At 48.6% G+C, this 23,363-nt stretch overlaps 1 protein-coding gene, 1 long non-coding RNA gene and 1 other non-coding gene across 4 annotated transcripts in view; 2 read left to right on the top strand and 1 right to left on the bottom strand.

Annotated features, from left to right (window-relative positions):
* Nucleotides 1-14,989, bottom strand: part of timeless (timeless circadian clock) — a 98,881-nt gene extending 83,892 nt beyond the window's left edge. Inside the window, exons 1-4 of one of the 2 annotated variants that reach the window (XM_072493637.1) lie at nucleotides 14,827-14,989; nucleotides 12,752-12,892; nucleotides 4,840-4,993; nucleotides 2,008-2,122 (exon numbers count right to left, since the gene is read on the bottom strand). In XM_072493637.1, the coding sequence (XP_072349738.1) occupies nucleotides 2,008-2,122; nucleotides 4,840-4,993; nucleotides 12,752-12,836 (354 nt within the window). In that variant the 5' untranslated portion in view covers nucleotides 12,837-12,892; nucleotides 14,827-14,989. Of the gene's footprint in view, nucleotides 1-2,007; nucleotides 2,123-4,839; nucleotides 4,994-12,751; nucleotides 12,893-14,080; nucleotides 14,098-14,826 lie in introns of those variants that run through there. The other variant, XM_072493638.1, reaches the window with a different exon arrangement.
* A 154-nt stretch (nucleotides 14,990-15,143) lies between these two features.
* The window catches only part of LOC140405347 (uncharacterized), a 32,997-nt gene continuing 24,777 nt past the window's right edge, over nucleotides 15,144-23,363 (top strand). The window contains exon 1 of the long non-coding RNA XR_011938601.1: nucleotides 15,144-15,290. This is a non-coding gene — a long non-coding RNA (uncharacterized lncRNA). The remainder of the gene's footprint in view (nucleotides 15,291-23,363) is intronic.
* On the top strand, nucleotides 15,364-15,445 carry trnas-cga (transfer RNA serine (anticodon CGA)). The gene has a single exon. It is a non-coding gene; the product is annotated as a tRNA-Ser (tRNA).

Genomic DNA, 23,363 nt, shown 5'->3' with positions numbered 1-23,363 from the left:
GGTTTTTGAAAAGGTCCACATGGGAGACTGATAGCGAAGGTAAGAGCACAGGGAATCCAGGGAAATTTGACAAATTGGATCCAGAATTATGTAAGCGGCAAGAAGCAGAAGGTGATGGTCGAGGGGTGGTTTCTCTGTGTCCAGTGGGGTCCGTGCTGTTTGGATAAATGATTCAGATATAGATGATTTATGAGGGTTGATCAGTTTAATAAAGGCACGGGGAGTCCCAAGGCTAGTTGCAGAGATATTCATTAACACAACATTATAAACATGAGGCGCGGCTACCTCTTACTCCTTTCTAGTCAGTCTCACACTGACTGATCTCTTATCCCAGTGCTAGTAAACTACCCCCAAGGGAGGTAGTTTGCACTCCCAATGAGCAGAGGGAAACAATCATCCTCAATTGGATTGTCAGTAAGTTTGCGGATTATATGAAAATTGGTGGGGTGGTAAATAGTGAGGAAGATAGCCTTCGATTACAGGATATAGACGGGCTGGTCAGTGGCAAATGGAATTCAATCCGGATAAGTTTGAGGTGATGCACTTAGGACAAACAAGGCAAGGGAATACATGATAATGGGCAGAAGCACCGAGGATTAGAGGAACCTTGGTGTGCATGTCCACCGGTCCCTTAAAGTAGCAGAGCAGGTGGATACAGTGGTTAAGAAGGCACATGGTATATTTGCCTTTATTAGCCGAGGAATAGAGTTTAAGAGCAGGGAGGTTATGCTGGGACTGTATAAAACGTTGGCCAGGTCACAGCTAGAGTATTGTGTGCAGTTCTGGAATCCACATTATAGGAGGGATGTGATAGCACTGGAAAGGGTGCGGAGGAGATTTACCCGGATGTTGCCTGGGCTGGAGAGTTTTAGTTATGAGGAGAGATTGGATAGACTGGGGTTGTTTTCCTTGGAGCAGAGGAGACTGAGGGGGGACAGGATTGAGATGTATAAAATTATGAGGGGCACAGATAAGAGTAGACAGGACAAAACTTTTCCCCTTGGTGGAGGGGTCAATGACCAGGGGGCAGAGATTTAAGGTGAGGGGCAGGAGGTTCAAAGGGGGATGCGAGGAAAAGTTGTTGTCACCCAGAGGGTGGTGGGAGTCTGGAACCCGCTGCCTGAAAGGGGGGTAGAGGCAGAGATCTCATAACATTTCAGAAGTATTTAGATGTGCACCTGCGATCCCAAGATATACAAGACAATGGGCCCAGTGCTGGAAAATGGGATTAAGTTAGGTGGTTGTTTTTGACCAGCACAGACACGTTGGGCCAAAGAGCATTTTCTGTGCTGTATGACTCTAAATAATCCTACTGCAAGTCATTGTATTTCCCAATAAAATGACTTTTTAAATTTATGACAAGTTAGGCATCACCCCAACCAACCAGGTACCCCACCTCTTTTAAGTCACTCTGGCTGATGGTTTACGATTGTCTACTGAGCAATACTCGAGAAGGGCGACTTGTCCTTTCCTCCTGCCCCATGAGGCAGACCGTCAACCTTTTTGTACCCCCCAACCCCACCAGAACACAGCTGAGCTCAGCAAGGTGGACACAAATCTGCCTCCCACGTTGGTACATCACACCACAGCTATCCCACCATGTCACCTCAAATTAGGTTTTAACCCCCTCCCAGGCTCCCCCCCCCCCTTTTGAGACAGAAAGGTTGATGGGTGCTGCTGTATTGTGCAAGTATATAGTCTATGCACTGAGTGTTGGCAGGCTATTCAACCATGTAGAGCATCACAGTCAATCCACGGCCCGATTGATGGTCTGCCTCTCATTAGCATCCTAAATGAAATGAGTTTAGACAGTCCCAAGTCTCTGGGCTACAGTAAATTTTATTCCATTACTACAGCCATGCACCTTTGGATACTTCGAAAAATGAAAATAATTGTTTCCTATTCCCGTGAATAAGGAGATTTAAAATATTCTATTAAATTTGGCAGAAAATCAAGCAGTTCACGAGTCTTACATTCAGACATAAACTCCATTCTTTATGCACTTGCCTCTTTGTACCCCTGCAGATAGGTAACCGCTTGCATAAAATGGTGTCTGAAGGTAGGATTGTCAGGAACCTTCCCAAAACACAGAAGTGCTGGCTGTGTTAGATTTACCAACAATCTAGAAACAAATCATAGGAGAGGAAAACGCAAGGCATTACACAGTGTTACAAATGAGAAACAATTATTCAGATTGGTATATTCTGTTAGCTCTCCATTCAAAACTCCTCTGTCAATCGTGTTGGAGACTTTTAATGTTAATTGTGTCCACATCTGACACCTACCTTTTCAGTCGGATCTTCCTGTTTATGTGATAGTCCTGGCGCTACACCTCTAAGCTCTGGCCACCAGAGGGAATCCTAGACTCTCAAATACCTCTGGCAGCCATCGTAGTAAAGGTTTAGATAAAGGCCCAGATTTTCATGACAACAGAGAGCCCCTCCGTCGTTGCAAAAATCCCAGAAATGGTCAAAATGTCTAAGTCCCGAACCCAGCATTTCACATCTTCGTGGGGGTGAGACTAGAGTCGGGCCAGGCTTCACGCGTGCGCGATTCATGGAGGCAGCTGGCCACATGAATCACCAGCTGTGTCCACTGGGAAGAACAGGAGATGTTAAGGTGCTCTCCTGCTGTCAAACCTGTCAAAGCTACCCAGGAAGTGTCCAACCTGTCACGAAAGTGGCCAATGATACTAGCTGAGCTGGCATGGAGGGCGTACGGTCAAAGGGTGAGCATGGGGCATGGGGGCGGATAGAGGAGCTTGAATTTGGCATCAGAGTGTGAGGGGCCATGGGCGATGCATAAAGGGGCACCAATTTGGTATGGGATGTGGGGGGGCTATGGAGGGGGCATGGGTCTTCATAGGTCGGCATGGATTGGACGTAAGAAGTGTTTTGGGGGAGGGTGAAGGGCAAGGTCTGGAGGGATTCTGCATTATTATTATGTTTTATTTATTTAAATACAGTTCTGAGGCACAGAGGTAGCCTTGTGACCAGCCTGGCTTCAGGCCCAGTGTCTGCAGATTCATTCTGGGATTGCCCACCCAGACTCCTGTTTCAGCCCCCCACCTTGACCAAAAACCCCACCTGTGAGAGGCTACCTCAGAGCTGGGAAATCCCCTGAGTCTGCACCCCCGACACCAGGATGAAAATCTGGGCAGAAGAGTTCAATAAGCTTGTCACGCCCCTACAGTTGTTTTAACAGGCCCGCCGTTGGCCCTTTTGCCTCTCACCACTGCTTTTCGAGAAGCTTCCCTGATCTCCCAGAACCCCAAGCAAAAAGCATAACTGCACAGCTTCCCACCAGCAAACAATCCCAATTTCAAAAGGACAAAAATGTAACCTTGAAAGGAACAGCCAAGAATAGAACATAAATTCTCAATGACTTTACATGCAACCCCCTCAATCAGTGTGTGACAAAGCCAACTAATCATAGTATCCCTACAGTGCAGAAGTAGGCCATTCGGCCCATCGAGTCTGCACCAAACCCTCTGAAAGAGCACCCTACCTAGGCCCAATCTCCCACCCTATCCCCGTAACCCCACCGAGGGGCTATTTAGCAGTCAATCCACCTAACCTGCACATCTTTGGACTGTGGGAGGAAACCGGAGCACCCGGAGGAAACCCACACACACACGGGAAGAATGTAGAAACTCCACAGTCAGTCACCCGAGGCCGGGATCGAACCTGGATCCCTGGCGCTGTGAAGCAGCAGTGTTAACCACTGTGTTACCAGTGGATATACAATTCATACACACTGTAAATCTTTGGCTGTTGCCTATTTCTGAATTCAATCCAATCTTGACCCCACCACCACATTCGCGGATTGTTCACAGGCTCGGATTTAAACACCTCCCCTCGAGGGTAGGTATGAAACTTTATTAGTTTCCTCAGCCCAGAAAACCTTTCATGCCACAGCTCCCACCCCACCTCCCTTTCTCCTTTAGTTTCCGTCTACATTTTAAAAATAAATTTAGAGTACCCAATTATTTTTTTTAACCAATTAAGGGGCAATTTAGCGTGGCCAATGCACCTACCCTGCACATCTTTGGGTTGTGGGGGTGAAACCCATGCAAACACGGTAGCATGGTGGTTAGCACAATTGCTTCACAGCTCCAGGGTTCCAGGTTCGATTCCCAGCTTGGGTCACTGTCTGTGCGGAGTCTGCACATCCTCCCAGTGTGTGCGTGGGTTTCCTCCGGGTGCTCCGGTTTCCTCTCTCAGTCCAAAGATGTGCAGGTTAGGTGGATTGGACATGATAAATTGCCCTTAGTGTCCAAAATTGCCCTTAGTGTTGGGTGGGGTTACTGGGTTATGGGGATAGGGTGGAGGTGTTGATCTTGGGTAGGGTGCTCTTTCCAAGAGCAGGTGCAGACTCGATGGGCCGAATGGCCTCCTTCTGCACTGTAAATTCTATGATTCTATAACACGGGGAGAATGTGCAAACTGCACACAGACAGTGACCCGAAGCCGGGATTGAACCAGGGTCCTCCGTTCCATGAAGCAGCAGTGCTAACCACTGCGCCACCCTTGGGTTTCCTTCTACTTTAAGCAACTCTTTTTTTTTTCCTGTGGATTTCTTAAGCTCCATTTGAAAACATTCACCACTAAAACCCCCTCAAAGAAAGCTTCCCTTTGGAGGAGCCAAATGGATATTTAATTAGCTCCTTATCTATTTGATTACAACAGAACAAATCACCTATTTCAGACAAACTAGGAGCTGATTCACTGCTGTAGTTTCAGACATCATTTAAATGCAGAGACTGCAGCCCTTTTCCACACAGGAAGCATTCTGCAAAAATGCTCCATGCAGCAAAAGTCATTTAAATTTGATTCATACCTGATAACTGCTTCATAGAGCACCTTCTCCTCGGGGTACTGTGCGATAATGGGCAGCAAGTCATTCTGTAGAATATGTGCAGCTCCTAGCTGCTGCCGAATGTCTCTAGTCTCATCTTCATGTCTCAGGTACCTGATTAGGTCCTTGATGCTCTCTGAAAAATAAAAAATAATTCCAGTCACATTTACTTTAAAAAACAAACGTCACTTTTAATTTTCTCCACTCTTTTCCTGAACGCTCTTGTTGGGGCACTGGTTCCACTCAAGTATGAGCCAAGAGTAAGTGCTGACAGGCTATGCTACCATACAACCAAACCCGATACTGTTCCGGTCCAATAGCCACGGGCGGGATTCTCCGCGAACCGACGGGGCGGGCAACTCCAGCGCGAAGGAGTGGCGTGAACCACCCCGGCGTCAGGCCACTCCGAAGGTGCGGAATCCTCCACACCTTCAGGGGCTAGGCCGGCGCCGAAGTGGTTTGTGCCGCGCCGGCCGGCGGGGAAGGGGCTTGGCGCCACCAAACAGTCTCCGCCGGCCGGCGCGAGTTGCCGCATGCGCAGGAGCGCCAGCGTGTGCTGGCGTCAGCCCAGCGCATGCGCAGGGGGGGTTCATCTCCATGCCGGCCATCGCGGACTGTTACAGCGGCCGGCGCAGGGAAATAGTGCCCCCACGGCACAGGCCCGCCCGCAGATCGGTGGGCTCCGATTGCGGGCCAGGCCACCATGGGGGCACCCCCCAGGGCCAGATTGCCCCCCCCCCCCCCCGAGGCCACCCACAGAGCCAGGTCCCGCCGATAAGTACCTGTCGTAACATACGCCGGCGGGATCCGCCGAAAACGGGCGGCCACTCGGCCCATCGCGGCCGGAGAATCGCCAGGGGGACCGCTGCCAGCAGCCGCCGACCGGCGCCATTCCCGCCCCCGCCAAATCCCCGGCGCAGGAGAATTCAGCAGCCGGCAGGGGCGGGATTCACGATGCCCCCCTGGGATTCTCCAACCCAGCGGGAGGTCGGAGAATGCCGCCTCACATGTGCATTTTTCAGAAAGAACTCTTAGATTCGGAAAGATTTGCATGGCCATGGGGAAAGAGCAGTGGGACTAATTGGATAGCTCTTTCAAAGAGTTGGCACTGGCATGATGGGCCGAATGGCAGGATTGAATCTGCCCTAAACTCTACTCTTGCAAGCACGTTCTTGTTCATGGGACATTGCGAGAACAGAATGATTGTTGAATCTATCTGCGTAACATGCACTGCTTTCTTGAAATAATTCACAGCAGGAAGCATGTTCAGATGCTCTTCAATGAGACAAAGTTTTGAAGTATTCGGATGGTTGAGTCCGGCCATCATTGGGACAAGAATCAAGTTTCACATTGACATGATACATTACCAGGGGTGATCTTAGAGAGGTTTTTAAGCTTATGAAACGGCCTGGCAGGGTAGAGAAGATGTTTCCACTTGTGGGGAGACCAAATCGAAGGGCCATAAATACAAGGCAGTCATTAATAAATCCAACCGGGGGAATTCGGGAGAAACCTCTTTGTCCAGAGTGGTGAGAATGTGGAACTCGCAACTACGAGAATAGTCAAGGCAAATAGTATGGATACATTTAAGGGGAAGTTGGATAAAGAGGGAGAAATGAATTAAAGGATACGGTGAAGGGATTGGGATGAAGGTGGTGTGGGAGGTGGCTTGTGTGGAACAGAAATACTGGCAAGGAGCAGAGCAATTCAATTCTGCTTCGGTGTTGTAAATTCTATTTTATTTTCTGGTAACAACGCTTCACAGAATGGTTACGCCGCAAAAGGAGGTCATTTGGCCCATATTGTCTGCACAGACTCTCCAAATGAGCACCGTGACCGAGTGCCATTCTCCTGCCTTTCCCCCCGTGCCCCTGCACGTTGTTTGAATAGAAACAATCATTCTATGTCCTCTCAAATGCCTCGATCGAACACTTCCAGGCAGCACATTCCAGACCCCAGCCACTCACTGGGTGAAAAAGATTTTCTCACATCACATTTGCTTCTTTTGCAAATCACTTTAAATCTGTGCCCTCTCGTTCGTGATCCTTTTACGAGCGGGAACAGTTGTTCCCGATCTACTCTGTCCAGCCCCTTCGTGATTCTGAACACCTCTATCAAATCTTCACTTCGCCTTCTCCTCAGAACAGTCCCGTCCTCTCCGATCTATCCTCATAACTGAAGTTTCTCATCCCTGGAACCATCCTTGTAAACCTTTTCTGCTCTCTCTCCAGTGTGCACACATCCTTCCTATAGTGTGGCGCCCAGAACTGTGCACAATATTCCAGCTGAGGTCTAACTAGTGTCTTGTGTAAATTCTGCATAACCTCCTTGTTCTTGTACTCGCTGTCCCTGTTAATAAAGCCCAGAATAATAATTATTATTATTACTATGAGACTGAGGGCAGAGTGCTAATTTGGATTTCCTGAACTGGCGCCAGGATTCAAGTGACATAGTGGTGGCACAGTGGTTAGCACTGCTGCCTCACAGCACCAATGACCCGGGTTTGATTCTGACCTCGGGTCACTGTCTGTGCGGAGTCTGCACGTCCTCCCAGTGTGTGCGTGGGTTTCCTCCGGGTGCTCCGGTTTCCTCCCACAGTCCAAAGATGTGCAGGTTAGATGGATTGTCAATGCTAAATTGCCCCTTAGTGTCCAACGGTTAGGTGGGGTTACTGGGATAGGGCGGGGAGTGGACCTTGGTGGGGGCGCTCTTTCCAAGGGTTGGTGCAGACGCGATGGGCTGAGTGGCCTCCTTCTGCACGATAGGGATTCTATGATTCTAAGTGTGTTATAACCTGCCTGCTTACCATTGGCTGGGGACTAATGACTATCCCACAATCCTGTGGGAGTATGAGCTTCCCCAATGAGGGGGGGGGGAAAAAAGAGAAACCATTAGTAAACTCCAAGTATAAATAAAGCTGGCCAGTTTGGAACCAGCAGGAAGAAGTGTGCAGCAAGGGAAGTTGCTGCTGCTGTTGTATATATATGTTATCGTAAATAAATGTTATTACTTTGTATCCTTAAAACGCGTGCTGGATTCTTCGTGGCCCTCACAAAACTGGCGACGAGGGTTAAAGTGAATAGCTGTCTACACTGCTGAAGCCACCTCCCTGGATTTTTGTTGGATACAGGTTGGAAGTTGTTTTCTATTATACCATGCCTCTGTACGGACGTTTGGATGTTTTTGATGCTGCGCTGGAAAGCTGGAACCAGTACGCAAAACGGATGCGTTACTATTTCCGGGCAAACAATATCACCGAAAATGAGCGGCAGGTGGTCATATTGCTCACCGCCTGCGGCCTGCATACGTTTGGGGTGATTAGGAGCCTTACGTACCCAGCTGCGCGGACACCAAAATGTTTGATGAACTTGTGAATATAGTGGGGCAACATATTAACCCAACCCCATCCACGATAGTCCAGCGTTACCGGTTTAATTCTGCTGAGAGGAGAATCCCTTGCCGATTTTCTATCCAGGCTACGCAGGATTGCGGAGTACTGTGACTATGGTGAGACCTTGTCAGAAATATTACGCGACCGTTTGGTTTGCGGTATTAACAATGCGGCCACCCAGAGAAAGTTGTTAGCTGAGCCAACATTGATTTTTCAACAGGCCATTCAAATAGTATTGTCCCGAGAGAGTGCAGAACGAGGAGTGCAGGAGCTACAGGGAATGGAAGTGCATGCCTTGGGGCGCAACCCCTTCCGTCCGAAAACGTCCCCCCGCATTCCTGCGGTACCTTGGGCGAGGAACTACAATGACCCCTGTTGTTTATGGACGCCAGGAGGGGCGTTTCCCACTTATCGTGGGTCGGGACTGGTTGCGCCATTTGCGATACCCAGATATATTCCAGCCTGGTTTGGGGAAAATAAAAGGGGCCGTAGCCCGTATCCAAGTCGAACCAGGAGCCACGCCGCGCTATTTCCGGGCGTGCCTTACGCCTTGCTCGAGAAGGTAGAAGGGGAGCTCACTCGTTTGGAGAGTTTGGGTATTATCAGGCCCGTCCGTTTAGCTGACTGGGCAGCACCAATTGTACCTGTAATGAAGCCAGATGCCACAGTTCGCTTATGTGGCGACTATGAACTTACAGTGAATACGGCTTCCTGACTCGACCGATATCCAATGCCTCGCATAGAGGATCTCTACGCGAAGCTTGCAGGTGGACTCTCGTTCACAAAATTAGATATGAGTCACGCCTACCTGCAGTTGGAGCTGGACCCTGCCTCCCGACCATATGTAACGATTAATACACACCGGGGCCTGTACGAATATACACGGTTGCCCTTTGGAGTATCCTCTGCCTGCGCTATTTTTCAACGTGTTATGGAGGGCATTTTGAGAGGTTTACCACGAGTTGCTGTCTACTTAGATGACGTTTTGATTACAGGGACGTCGGAGCAGGAACATTTGGAAAATCTGGAGGCTGTCCTTAGACGCTTTTCGGAGGCTGGAGTTCGTTTACGTCGCACAAAGTGCGTATTTCAGGCTAAGGAAGTAGTCTACCTAGGTTATCGGGTGGACCGCGAAGGTTTGCACCCCGTCGCAGAGAAGGTGCGTGCGATTCAACAGGCCCCCGCCCCGACTGACAATTCGCATCTTCGTTCTTTTCTCGGTCTCGTAAACTATTATGGGAAGTTCCTCCCCAATCTGGCAACTACGCTGGCCCCGTTGCACCTTCTGCTAAAGAAAAATCACACCTGGGTTTGGGGTCAGCCGCAAGAAACCGCTTTCCGGCGGGTAAAGCAACAATTGTCGTTGTCTGGGTTACTAACCCACTATGATCCTGGAAAGCCTTTGCTCGTCACACGTGATGCATCCCCGTATGGTATTGGGGCCGTCCTGTCCCACAAGATGGAGAACGGGGCCGAGCGACCGATCACTTTCGCCTCTCGCACATTGACTGCAGCGGAGAAAATGTACGCGCAGATCGAGATGGAGGGCCTGGCAGTGGTTTTTGAGGTGAAATACTTCCACCAGTACGTGTATGGCCGCCATTTCACTATCGTGACTGATCATAAGCCTCTGCTGGGACTTTTCAGAGAGGATCAGCCAATACCGCCCATTGCTTCCGCACGGATCCAGCGCTGGGCTTTGTTGCTTGCTGCATACGAGTATTCCCTGCAGCACAAACCAGGAACGCAGATAGCAAATGCCGACGCACTGAGCCGATTGCCTTTATCGACCGGCCCCATGTCGACCCCCACGACCGGTGAGGTGGTTGCAACCCTAAATTTTATGGACACCTTGCCTGTCACGGCATCACAGATCCGTGAGTGGACCCAGACGGAGCCAATCCTGTCAAAGGTTCGGCACATAGTCCTGTATGGTGGGCAGCATAGACAGCTCCCAGGCGGGTTGCGGGCATTTTCCTCCAAGCTGTCAGAGTTCAGCGTGGAAGACGGCATCCTCTTGTGGGGGACGCGTGTGATTGTCCCGGAAAAAGGTCAGGAGCTGATACTAAGAGACTTGCACAATGGGCATCCAGGTGTGACCAAAATGAAAATGTTGGTCCGGAGTTATGTCTGGTGGCCAGGCCTCGACATTGAGAAGGTGGCCAAAACTGCTCCATTTGCCAGGAGCATCAGAAGCTTCCGCCGGCCGCGCCTCTACATCACTGGGAATGGCCAGGGCGGCCTTGGGCACGCTTGCATGCAGATTTCGCAGGCCCTTTTCAAGGATCCATGTTCCTTCTATTAATTGACGCCCAGTCTAAATGGCTAGAGGGGCATAAGATGCAGGGGACAACGTCCTGCGCAACAATTGTAAAGATGCGTTTGTCCTTTAGTACGCATGGCCTCCCCGAGGTGCTGGTCACGGATAACGGCACTCCATTCACGAGTGAGGAGTTTGCAAGGTTCACGAAGATGAACGGCATACGCCATATCCGCACTGCCCCTTACCACCTGGCTTCAAATGGGTTGGCAGAGCGCGCAGTGCAGACATTCAAAAGAGGCCTAAAGAAGCAGTCTTCCGGATCAATGGACACGAGACTGGCTCGCTTTTTGTTTACGTATAGGACCACCCCCCATGCGGTGACTGGGGTAGCTCCCGCAGAACTCCTAATGGGCCGGAGACTTCACACCCGCCTTAGTATGGTTTTCCCGGACACTGGCGCAAAAGTACGCCGCGCACAAGAACGGCAGGGACAGGGATTTTCTCGGCATCGGCCGATTCGGCAGTTTGCGCCCGCTGACCCAGTGTTCGTTTGGAATTTTGCTGGTGGTGCCCAGTGGGTTCCTGGCGTAATCTTTCGCCAAACGTGCCCTATATCTTATCAGGGGCAAGTCCAGGGCCGTCTCCAGCGAAAACATGTAGACCACGTTCGGTCCAGAACACTATCCCCTCAAAAGATTCCCCGCCCCCGGAGCTCATTTCTACAGCCGCAGAGACCAGAGACAAGGGAAGGTAGTCCTCACAATCTTCCACTGGAGTCTCACTCGAAGCCTGCGCAGGTCGTTACAGAACCGAATGGAGATAGAGACGCTGACATGACGGAGGCAGCAGATTCTGACTCTGAGATGGAGACACAGGACGCATCAGAGGGGGGATCCTCGGGTCCACGGGCCGTGGATGTACAACCGTTGCGCCGTTCATCACGGAAGCGCCGGTCTCCGTCTCGTTACACGCCGCCTGATCCAGCGCCGCGTGCAAATGGTGCCCGGCCTGCGGCAAAACGAGTCCGACGCCCTCCTTCGCCAGGGTCTTCGGTAGATTCCTTGGACTTTGGGGGAGGAGGGATGTTATAACCTGCCTGCTTACCATTGGCTGGGGACTAATGACAATCCCACAATCCTGTGGGAGTATGAGCTTCCCCAATGAGGGGGCGGGGCGGAGAAAACATTAGTAAACTCCATGTAGAAATAAAGCTGGCCAGTTTGGAAGCAGCAGGAAGGAGGTTCCCCTGCCACTGAACTGGACCTACCCTCTGTGAAGGACCATGTGTCTGCTGATGTGCTGCAGCATACCCATGTTAAAAGATGTCCCACACCAGGCAACTACCTAGTTTCTTAGTGAACAATCATAGTCGTTAGCGAGTGATTGTCGAAGAAGAATAAGATTCTGTAACAACAAGGAGCAGGGAAGAAGGACCCTAGAGTATTGATATTATTTGACATTAAGTATATTCCAAAAGGTTTAAATTATTTGAAAGGGGTAAGCCATGGCAGGATAGCTCAATGCTTCGGTGTGCTGTTTCTGCTCTATGTGGGAAGCCGGGAACATTTCCAGTGCCCAGGGCCAGCATGTGTGCAGGACGTGTTTCCAGCTGCAGCTCCTGGAAATCCAGGTTTCGGAACTGGAGCAGCAGTTGAGGACACTATGGAGGACCCCACAAGGGAACAGGCCATCCTAGACTGGGTATTGTGCAATGAGAAGGGAATAATTGGCAATCTAGTCGTGCAAGGCTCCTTGGGGATGAGCGACCATAATATGATAGAATTCTCCATCACGATGTAGAGTGAAGTAGTTGATTCTGAGAATAGGGTCCTGAATCTTAATAAAGGAAGCTACGATGGTATGAGGCGCAAGTTGGCTATGGTGGATTGGGAAAGATTACTTAAAGGGATGACGGTGGATAGGTAATGGCAAATATTCAAAGAGTTCATGGGTGAACTGCAACAATTGTTTATTCCTGGCCGGCACAAAAATCACTTTGAGAATCAAAGTGGCAAGTAAAAGGAATAACTCTTATCTGCATAATCAACACAGCAAACAGGCAAAGCTCAGGCAATTATAATTATAAATTATAACTGGTGCTTTGTCAATGTGGGCTTTGTTGTCATCTAAACCTTCCCATGATGATTACTGTTTTACAACAATTTGAAGAATTAAGCTTCAGGAAGTAAAGAGCACAACATTTAAATCATGACGGAAATTTTGGGTCTGAAGTGACTTACCTAAGCAATCAGGTTCTTTGTGATAGTTGTCTCCTTCCAGATACCCCAGGGCAGTGCACGTTGCTAATAGTTCACAGTTCATCATTTTCAGGTCCACACAGTGCACTCCTTAAAGGAGCAGAGGCACAGGACAGAAGCAACCTGGAACAACAGAAGAGCAAAACGGAGAGAGAATAGGGTGAAATTCAACCAGCAATACGAGGGTCAGTGCAGAAACATCATAGTACTGTTACAGTGCAGGAGACCTCCTAAAGGAACACCGCTAAAGAATTATGGGGGGGGGGGGAAATCACAAGAACCATCCATGATGACTCTAGCCTCAGTGTCTCCCACTCTCCTTCCAACCAGTAAAATAATTCTCGGCGGGCAGCACGGTGGCACAGTGGTTAGCACTGCTGACCCACGGTGCCGAGGTCCCAGGTTTGATCCTGGCTCTGGGTCACTGTCCGTGTGGAGTTTGCACATTCTCCCTGTGTTTGCGTGGGTTTCGCCCCCATAACCCAATGATGTGCAGGGTAGGTGGATTGGACTTGTTAAATTGCCCCTTAATTAGGGAAAAAATAAATTGGGTACTCTAAATGTACATTTTTTAAAAATAATTCTCATCAGCAGTACAAAGAACAAAGAACAAAGAACAAAGAAATGTACAGCACAGGAACAGGCCCTTCGGCCCTCCAAGCCCGTGCCGACCATACTGCCCGACTAAACTACAATCTTCTACACTTCCTGGGTCCGTATCCTTCTATTCCCATCCTATTCATATATTTGTCAAGATGCCCCTTAAATGTCCCTATCGTCCCTGCCTCCACTACCTCCTCCGGTAGTGAGTTCCAGGCACCCACTACCCTCTGCGTAAAAAACTTGCCTCGTACATCTACTCTAAACTTTGCCCCTCTCACCTTAAACCTATGCCCCCTAGTAATTGACCCCTCTACCCTGGGGAAAAGCCTCTGACTATCCACTCTGTCTATGCCCCTCATAATTTTGTATACCTCTATCAGGTCGCCCCTCAACCTCCTTCGTTCCAGTGAGAACAAACAGAGTTTATTCAATCGCTCCTCATAGCTTATGCCCTCCATACCAGGCAACATTCTGGTAAATCTCTTCTGCACCCTCTCTAAAGCCTCCACATCCTTCTGGTAGTGTGGCGACCAGAATTAAACACTATTTAAACAGAATTAAACTACTGTACTTTTATTAGTACAGTAACAATAGGCAATATATCACCGATCCAATTTCCCCTGATACCGAGACCAATTCTAACACTGTAGCTGTCTAAAATTAGAGCTGCAGATTAGGAATTGAACCTGGGACCATTTAGAGCTATACCCAGTAGGCCTTGAAGAGCTAATTTAACAGGAAACGCTCCTCCTTCTTTCTCTTATCCTTTGCCATCCTCGCGTTGTGTAGGTCGAGAACGTTGATACTGCAAACCGTAATGGTAAAGGGACCCGTTGTACTTGGCCATTCAGTGTAAAATGGGGGGGGGGGGGGGGGAAGTAGTTTCTGATGAATGAATGAATACAATTTTGTATGCAGAGTGTCACTGACAGCATGCTCTCTAATACAAAACAGGGCAATGGGAGACCTACATTTTAAGGGTCCTGTAAATAAATGGCTGTTGAAGCACCACCAAAATGTGTGGAGGCAGATTTTAATTATCCATCAGGTCAAAGAGTTAGAAATAAGGGGAATCATTAAACATGTGCCAGTGGTGTTTGGATGCTGCCTTGTAACAGCCCTGTGAGGCCTTCACTCACCCTGCTGTCTGTCAGCTCATCTTTGCAGACAGGCTGAATTTCCACTTTAATATATTATTAGAATTCATGTTTGTTTGTTTTTAAAAATGGATGCACACCTTAAAATATGTAAAAATGCAATGAGAGGCATTGCTTCAAAAAGGAATCTGGGAAACACTTGAAGATAAAACGAGTGAAAGGAAATTGCAATTCAAGTGCAGGAATATTATATTAAAAGTGAGAAAGTGCAATCCTGTGTAGATAGGCACGCTGGAGCCATTCGGGCTGAAGGGGTTTCATTTGAGCAAAACTGACCAAAGGACGAAAGAAACTCACCTGACGTTTCGCAAACTACTTTCCGAATATGTAGGAGTCAAACGGTTGAAATATTTCAGGCCGTTTTGCTCCGAGAAATTTGGACAACCGGCGCTGCAGCAAATCCCGCCAAATCCCGGACCGGCCCACTGGGAGGGGAGGGGGGGAGCGGCCAGGCCCGGGGATGAAACAAAACACAAACTAATGAACAAGTCAGCACCCAAGATCATTCCTCATTGAAATACGATGATTCGACATTATCCATGCTAGATTTCCAGAACGGGTTGCAAACTAATGCCGAGGATCCCCGACTTGTCTCCGCCACCCCCCCCTCCTCGGACGGATTGAAACAGTCCAAGCGGGAGCTGTTGAGCAAAGTTCATATTTCGGCGAATATTCCACATTTACATCCGCTCGCTGATCGGGAGGAAGTTTGGGATTGAAAAAATCCATCGGAGTTGGAACGGCAGCGATCCTTTCGCCCGGTAAGTAGCTCCCCGCCACACCGGGGCCCGATCCAGCCTTACATTCAAACCGCTCTCGGCTGATTTGTTATGAGTCACGGTGGCCGAGTGGTTAAGGCGTTGGACTCGAAATCCAATGGGGTCTCCCCGCACAGGTTCGAATCCTGTTCGTGACGATGTATATATTTTTTTATAAAAATATATAATCTATCCTAAAATAACATTCCCATTTTGCTCCCAGGACCGTTTAATTATGGGTTCACTTCTCACACAAGGTAATATGTTCTACAGGAATAAGGTACAAACTAAAAATCTCATTTAATTTACATACTGGACAATCTCAGCAGGTCTGACAGCCTCTGTGGTGAGAGAAGGGAGCTGACATTCCAGTCCATGACTCTTTGTCAAAGGGACAGAACTGGAAATAGGGTCAGATTTATCCTGTTGGCAATGGGTGGTGCGTGGGGGTGGATCGATGCAGGCTGGGGAGAGATTGACAAAGATGTCATGGACAAAAAGACTAAGATAGTGTCACATAAAGAGATTAGAATGTGTGAATGGCAGAACAAAGGTGAGCAGTGTGTCAAAGGGCAACGAGGAAAGGGGAACAAATGGGGAAGGTGGAGGAGAGAGTTCACAGTCTGAAGTTGTTGAACTCGATGTTAGGTCCGGAAGGCTGTACTGTGCCTAATTGGAAGATGAGGTGCTGTTCCTCCAATTAGCGCTGGGCTTCACTGGAACATTGCAGCAGGCCAAGGACGGACATGTGGGCATGAGAGCAGGGCGGTAAACTGAAATGGCAGCGACAGGAAGGTCTGGGTCCTGCTTGCGGACAGACCGGGGGTGTTCTGCAAAGCGGTCACCCAGTCTGCGTTTAGTCTCTCCAATGGCTGGTGCAGGTCAGTTGGCTGGGCAGCTGGTTTGTGATGCAGAGCAAGGCCCACAGCCCGGGTACAATTCCCCTACCGGCTGAGGTTAATCATGAAGGCTCCACCTTCTCCACCTTGCCCCTCACCCGAGGTGTAGTGATCCTGTTGCTCTCTTTCATTGTTTCTAAATATGGCGGTCAATATGGTCGCCTTCCTTAATTCTAATTACGTTTGCTTCGAGTCGCCAGGTATCTCTCGATACCGCCACAAGGTTCAAACCCGAATACTGATCAAAGAGTCGGTACACCAGTTAGTTCAAAGTCAATACTATTTATTTACACACAGTTAATATCTACTCATGCACGAAATACTACAGACTAAACTATCACTACTGCTAAAGCCTATACTTAGCTTCGGGCGCCCACTCAGTCAGAGGAACAATGGCCGTTGTTCGGTTCTGAGGCTGCTGGGGTCGAAGTGGTACAAGAGAACAGTTAAGGTCGTCTGGTAGCGAGCGTTGACCTTGGACTTACTTGCTTCTGGTGCAGCTGGTGGAAGGGTCTCTCCGCTGTGAGAGCCGAGTCCAAGAGAACGATTCAATCTTGGGGCCTTCTTCTTATACCTGAAGGGGCTTCACGCGCTTTTGGGCGGGCCTTGAACTTGGCCCCAATCAATTGGGCCGTACCTTGATCATTCGCATTGATCCTGACCAATAAAGGGGTGGGTGTCCTGATGGCCGGGCGTGTCCTAGGTGGCCGTCGGCCTGCTTTGTTTCCTGATTTTGGTTTGGGGAACTGGTGCCGCGAGGTCTGGGGCCAGATCGGTTACTTAAGTATCTCCCTTTGCTCCCGGAGATGGGCCATCCATATGCTAATAGGGCTACAGTTTCAGTCTTGTCTGGGAGCTGCGGCTCCAATATGCAGACAGGCTCTGTGCCTGCTTGCTTTCTTCACATTGTCCATATTTCCCTGCAATCTTTGCAAATGTCCATTTTGTATTCTGGAAGTGGCCATCCCAGATGGCTACAATCCTCAGGCTAAATCATCACCATCAGCTCACTCTCTCTCAAAGGGGAAAGCAGCCTATGGTCACCTGGGACTGTGGCGACTTTACTTTTTAGTCTCTCTTATGTAGAGTATACCGCATTGGAAGCAGCGATTGCAATAGACCGGATTGAAGGAGGTGCACGTGAAGTGCTGCCTCACCTGAAAAGCGTGTTTACGCCCTTGAATGGTGATGAGGAAAGGGGCACCTTCTGCAATTGCATGGCAAAGGGGTGAGGTGTTGGGGGCAATGGAGGAGTGGATCAAGGTATCCTGGAGGGAGCAGTCCCTGCAGAAAGCTGACCGGAGGAGTGAGGGGAAGATGTGTAGTGGTGGCATTATGCCGGAGTTGGCGGAACTGGTGGAGGATGATTCTTTGAATGCAAAGGCTGGTGGGTTGAAAAGTGAGGATAGGGACCCACTTAAGCCCCCAATTCCACCCTATTCCTGTAACCCAATAAGCCTTCCTGGTCACTAAGGACCCTATCCTGGATCTGGGTGGGAGCGGGTGAAAACAGAGGTGCGGGACCACTAAATCTCAAATGGTCACTTTGTAAAGCCTCCTGAATATATCAATGAAATATCAACTTGAACGATGGAAGCTTCTGAATAGCTTATTACCCATGACATTACAAATCATCGAATCTATTCAAAATGGACAGACATTATCCCTGGACAAAGCTTTCTTAGTTTGTATATGAATTATTCACTTTTATTTCCCAGATTGTTCTGCATTGTGTTCAGAATGTGTTTAGAACATACAGTACAGAAGGAGGCCATTCAGCCCATCAAGTCTGCACCGACCCACTTAAGCCCCCAATTCCACCCTATTCCTGTAACCCAATAAGCCTTCCTGGTCACTAAGGACAATTTAGCATGGCCAATCCACCTAACGTGCACGTCTTTGGACTGTGGGAGGAAACCGGAGCACCCGGAGGAAACCCACGTACACTGGGAGGACGTGCAGACTCCGCACAGACAGTGACCCAGCGGGGAATCGAACCTGGGACCCTGGTGCTGTGAAGCCACAGTGCTATCCACTTGTGCTACCATGCTGCCCGTACATTTACATCATACTCCAAACAGAATGAGGGGGAAACAGTTCCTGTACTTCGAATGTGATGTCACCCCTCTCCCAAATATGAAAAACATTTACATAGAACATACAGTGCAGAAGGAGGCCATTCGGCCCATCGAGCCTGCATTTGTGGACCAAACTCCCCATTTGTGGAGACCAGTACTGAAAGACACTTGCCCAAGGTCTCCCAATGAGAGATAGATCCCAACGCCACGGGTGCCTGCGTGGGGAATCTGCCTTCGGGGGCAGCATGGCAGCACAGAGGCTAGCACTGTTGCTTCACAGCACCGGGGTCCCAGGTTCGATTCCCGGCTTGGGTCACGTTCTCTCCGTGTGTGTGCGTGGGTTTCCTCCGGTTGTTGCGAAAACAATTGTCGTAATGAACAAAGAAAGTTACAGCACAGGAACAGGCCCTTCGGCCCTTCGGCCCTCCCAGCCTGCGCCGATCCAGATCCTTTATCTAAACCGGTCTTCTATTTTCCAAGGATCTACTTCCCTCTGTTCCCCGCCCGTTCATATATCTGTCTAGATGCATCTTAAATGATGCTATCGTGCCCGCCTCTACCACCTCCGCTGGCAAAGCGTTCCAGGCACCCACCACCCTCTGCGTAAAAAACTTTCCACGCACATCTCCCTTAAACTTCCCCCTCTCACCTTGAAATCGTGACCCCTTGTAAGTGACACCCCCACTCTTGGAAAAAGCTTGTTGCTATCCACCCTGTCCATACCTCTCGTAATTTTGTAGACCTCAATCAGGTCCCCCCTCAACCTCCGTCTTTCCAACAGAAACAATCCTAATCGACTCAACCTTTCTTCATAGCTAGCACCCTCCGTACCAGGCAACATCCTGGTGAACCTCCTCTGCACCCTCTCTAAAGTATCCACATCCTTCTGGTAATGTGGCGACCAGAACTGCACGCAGTATTCCAAATGTGGCCTAACCAAAGTCCTATACAACTGTAACATGACCTGCCGACTCTTGTACTCAATACCTCGTCCGATGAAGGCAAGCATGCCGTATGCCTTCTTGACCACTCTATCGACCTGCGTTGCCACCTTCAGGGTACAATGGACCTGAACTCCCAGATCTCTCTGTACATCAATTTTCCCCAGGTCTCTTCCATTGACCGTATAGTCCGCTCTTGAATTAGATCTTCCAAAATGCATCACCTCGCATTTGCCTGGATTGAACTCCATCTGCCATTTCTCTGCCCAACTCTCCAATCTATCTATATTTTGCTGTATTCTCTGACAGTCCTCCTCGCTCTCTGCAACTACACCAATCTTAGTATCATCTGCAAACTTGCTAATCAGACCACCTATACCTTCGTCCAGATCATTTATGTATATCACAAACAACAGTGGTCCCAGCACGGATCCCTGTGGAACACCACTAGTCACCTTTCTCCATTTTGAGACACTCCTTTCCACCACTACTCTCTGTCTCCTGTTACCCAGCCAGTTCTTTATCCATCTACCTAGTACACCCTGAACCCCATACAACTTCACTTTTTCCATCAACCTGCCATGGGAAACTTTATCAAACGCCTTACTGAAGTCCATGTATATGACATCTACAGCCCTTCCCTCATCAATTAACTTTGTCACTTCCTCAAAGAATTCTATTAGGTTTGTAAGACATGACTTTCCCTGCACAAAACCATGCTGCCTATCACTGATAAGTCTATTTTCTTCCAAATGTGAATAGATCCTATCCCTCAGTATCTTCTCCAACAGTTTGCCTACCACTGACGTCAAGCTCACAGGTCTATAATTCCCTGGATTATCCCTGCTACCCTTCTTAAACAAAGGGACAACATTAGCAATTCTCCTGTCCTCCGGGACCTCACCAGTGCTCAAGGATGCTGCAAAGATATCTGTTGAGGCCCCAGCTATTTCTTCCCTCACTTCCCTCCGTTACCTGGGATAGATCCCATTCGGACCTGGGGACTTGTCCACCTTAATGCCTTTTAGAATACCCAAAACTTCCCCCTTCCTTATGCCGACTTGACCTAGAGTATTTGAACATCCATCCTTAGCCTCAACATCCGTCATGTCCCTCTCCTTGGTGAATACCGATGCAAAGTACTCATGAAGAATCTCACCCATTTCCTCTGACTCCACGCATAAATTCCCTCTTTTGTCTTTGAGTGGGCCAATCCTTTCTCCAGTTACCCTCTTGCTCCTTGTATACGAATAAAAGGCTTTGGGATTTTCCTTAACCCTGTTAGCCAAAGAGATCTCATGACCCCTTTTAGCCCTCTTTATTGCGCGTTTGAGATTTGTCCTACTTTCCCGACATTCCTCCAAAGCTTCATCAGATTTAAGTCGCCTAGATCTTATGTATGCTTCCTTTTTCATCTTAGCTAGTCTCACAATTCCACCCGTCATCCATGGTTCCCTAATCTTGCCATTTCTATCCCTCATTTTCACAGGGACATGTCTGTCCTGCACTCTAATCAACCTTTCTTTACAAGACTCCCACATTTCAAATGTAGATTTACCCTTAAACAGCTGCTCCCAATCCACATTCCCTAGCTCCTGCCGAATTTTGTTATACTTGGCCTTTCCCCAATTTAGCACTCTTCCTTTAGGACCACTCTCGTCTATGTCCATGAGTATTCTAAAACTTACGGAATTGTGATCGCTATTCCCAAAGTAATCACCGACTGAAACTTTAACCACCTGGCCGGGATCATTCCCCAATACCAGGTCCAGTATGGACCCTTCCCGAGTTGGACTATTTACATACTGCTCTAAAAAACTCTCCTAGATGCTCCTTACAAATTCTGCTCCATCTACGCCTCCAACACTACATGAGTCCCATTCAATGTTGGGGAAGTTAAAACCTCCCATCACGACCACCCTATTGGTCCTACATTTTTCTGTAATCTGTCTACATATTTGTACCTCTACTTCACGCTCGCTTTTGGGAGGCCTGTAGTAAAGTCCCAACAATGTTACTGCACCCTTCCTATTTCTTAGCTCTACCCATATTGACTCAGTGCTCGAATCCTCCATCGTGCCCTCCTTAATCACAGCTGTGATATCATCTCTGACCAGTAATGCAACTCCTCCACCCCTTTACCTCCCTCTCTATCCCTCCTGAAGCATCTATACCCTGGGATATTTAGTTGCCAGTCTTTGCCCTTCCCTCAACCAAGTCTCCGTAATACCAATAACATCATATTCCCAGGTACTAATCCAAGCCCCAAGTTCATCTGCCTTACCTGCTACACTTCTCGCATTAAAACAAATGCACCTCAGACCACCTGTCCCTTTGCGTTCATCATCTCTTCCCTGTCTACTCTTCCCCTTAGTCACATTGAGTTTATTATCTAGTACCTTACTGGCTTTAGTTGCTGCCTCTTTACTGACCTCTAACTTCCTAATCTGGTTCCCACCCGCCCTGCCACATTAGTATAAAACCTCCCCAACAGTGTTAGCAAAAGCTATAGATAAGCATTAGAAACAAGGTATCGTTTGAAGTGGGTTTGATTTCATGTTTCTGTGCCTGGAAGGGTAAAACCTATAGAACATAGAAAGATACAGCACAGAACAGGCCCTTCGGCCCACGATGTTGTGCCGAACCTTTGTCCTAGATTAATCATAGATTATCATAGAATTTACAGTGCAGAAGGAGGCCATTCGGCCCATTGAGTCTGCACCGGCTCTTGGAAAGAGCACTCTACCCAAGGTCAACGCCCCCACCCAACTCTAAGGGCAATTTTGGACACTAAGGGCAATTTATCATGGCCAATCCACCCAACCTGCACATCTTTGGACTGTGGGAGGAAACCGGAGCACCCGGAGGAAACCCACGCAGACACGGGGAGGATGTGCAGACTCCGCACAGACAGTGACCCAAGCCGGAATCAAACCTGGGACCCTGGAGCTGTGAAGCAATTGTGTTATCCACAATGCTACCGTGCTGCCCTTAAGAACAAATTAATCTATACTATATCATTCTACTGAAATCCATGTACCTATCCAATAGCTGCTTGAAGGTCCCTAATGTTTCCGACTCAACGACTTCCACAGGCAGTGCATTCCATGCCCCCACTACTCTCTGGGTAAAGAACCTACCTCTGACATCCCCCCGGTATCTTCCACCATTCACCTTAAATTTATGTCCCCTTGTAATGGTTTGTTCCACCCAGGGAAAAAGTCTCTGACTGTCTACTCTATCTATTCCCCTGATCATCTTATAAACCTCTATCAAGTCGCCCCTCATCCTTCTCCGTTCTAATGAGAAAAGGCTTAGCACCCTCAACCTTTCCTCGTAAGACCTACTCTCCATTCCAGGTAACATCCTGGTAAATCTCCTTTGCACCTTTTCCAAAGCTTCCACATCCTTCCTAAAATGAGGCGACCAGAACTGTACACAGTACTCCAAATGTGGCCTTACCAAAGTTTTGTTCAGCTGCATCATCACCTCACGGCTCTTAAATTCAATCCCTCTGTTAATGAACGCTAGCACACCATAGGCCTTCTTCACAGCTCTATCCACTTGAGTGGCAACTTTCAAAGATGTATGAACATAGACCCCAAGATCTCTCTGCTCCTCCACATTGCCAAGAACTCTACCGTTAACCCTGTATTCCGCATTCATATTTGTCTTTCCAACCCTGTATTCCGCATTCATATTTGTCTTTCCAAAATGGACAACCTCACACTTTTCAGGGTTAAATTCCATCTGCCACTTCTCAGCCCAGCTCTGCATCCTATCTGTCTCTTTGCAGCCGACAACAGCCCTCCTCACTATCCACAACTCCACCAATCTTCGTATCGTCTGCAAATTTACTAACCCACCCTTCAACTCCCTCATCCAAGTCATTAATGAAAATCACAAACAGCAGAGGACCCAGAACTGATCCCTGCGGTACGCCACTGGTAACTGGGATCCAGGCTGAATATTTGCCATCCACCACCACTCTCTGACTTCTATCGGTTAGCCAGTTCGTTATCCAACTGGCCAAATTTCCCACTATCCCATGCCTCCTTACTTTCTGCATAAGCCTACCATGGGGAACCTTATCAAATGCCTTACTAAAATCCATGTACACTACATCCACTGCTTTACCTTCATCCACATGCTTGGTCA

The sequence above is a fragment of the Scyliorhinus torazame genome, chromosome X (assembly GCF_047496885.1).
Source record: "Scyliorhinus torazame isolate Kashiwa2021f chromosome X, sScyTor2.1, whole genome shotgun sequence".
NCBI lineage: Eukaryota > Metazoa > Chordata > Chondrichthyes > Carcharhiniformes > Scyliorhinidae > Scyliorhinus > Scyliorhinus torazame.
Note: the sequence above shows the minus strand (reverse complement) of the source record. Positions and strands in the feature narration are given on the sequence as shown.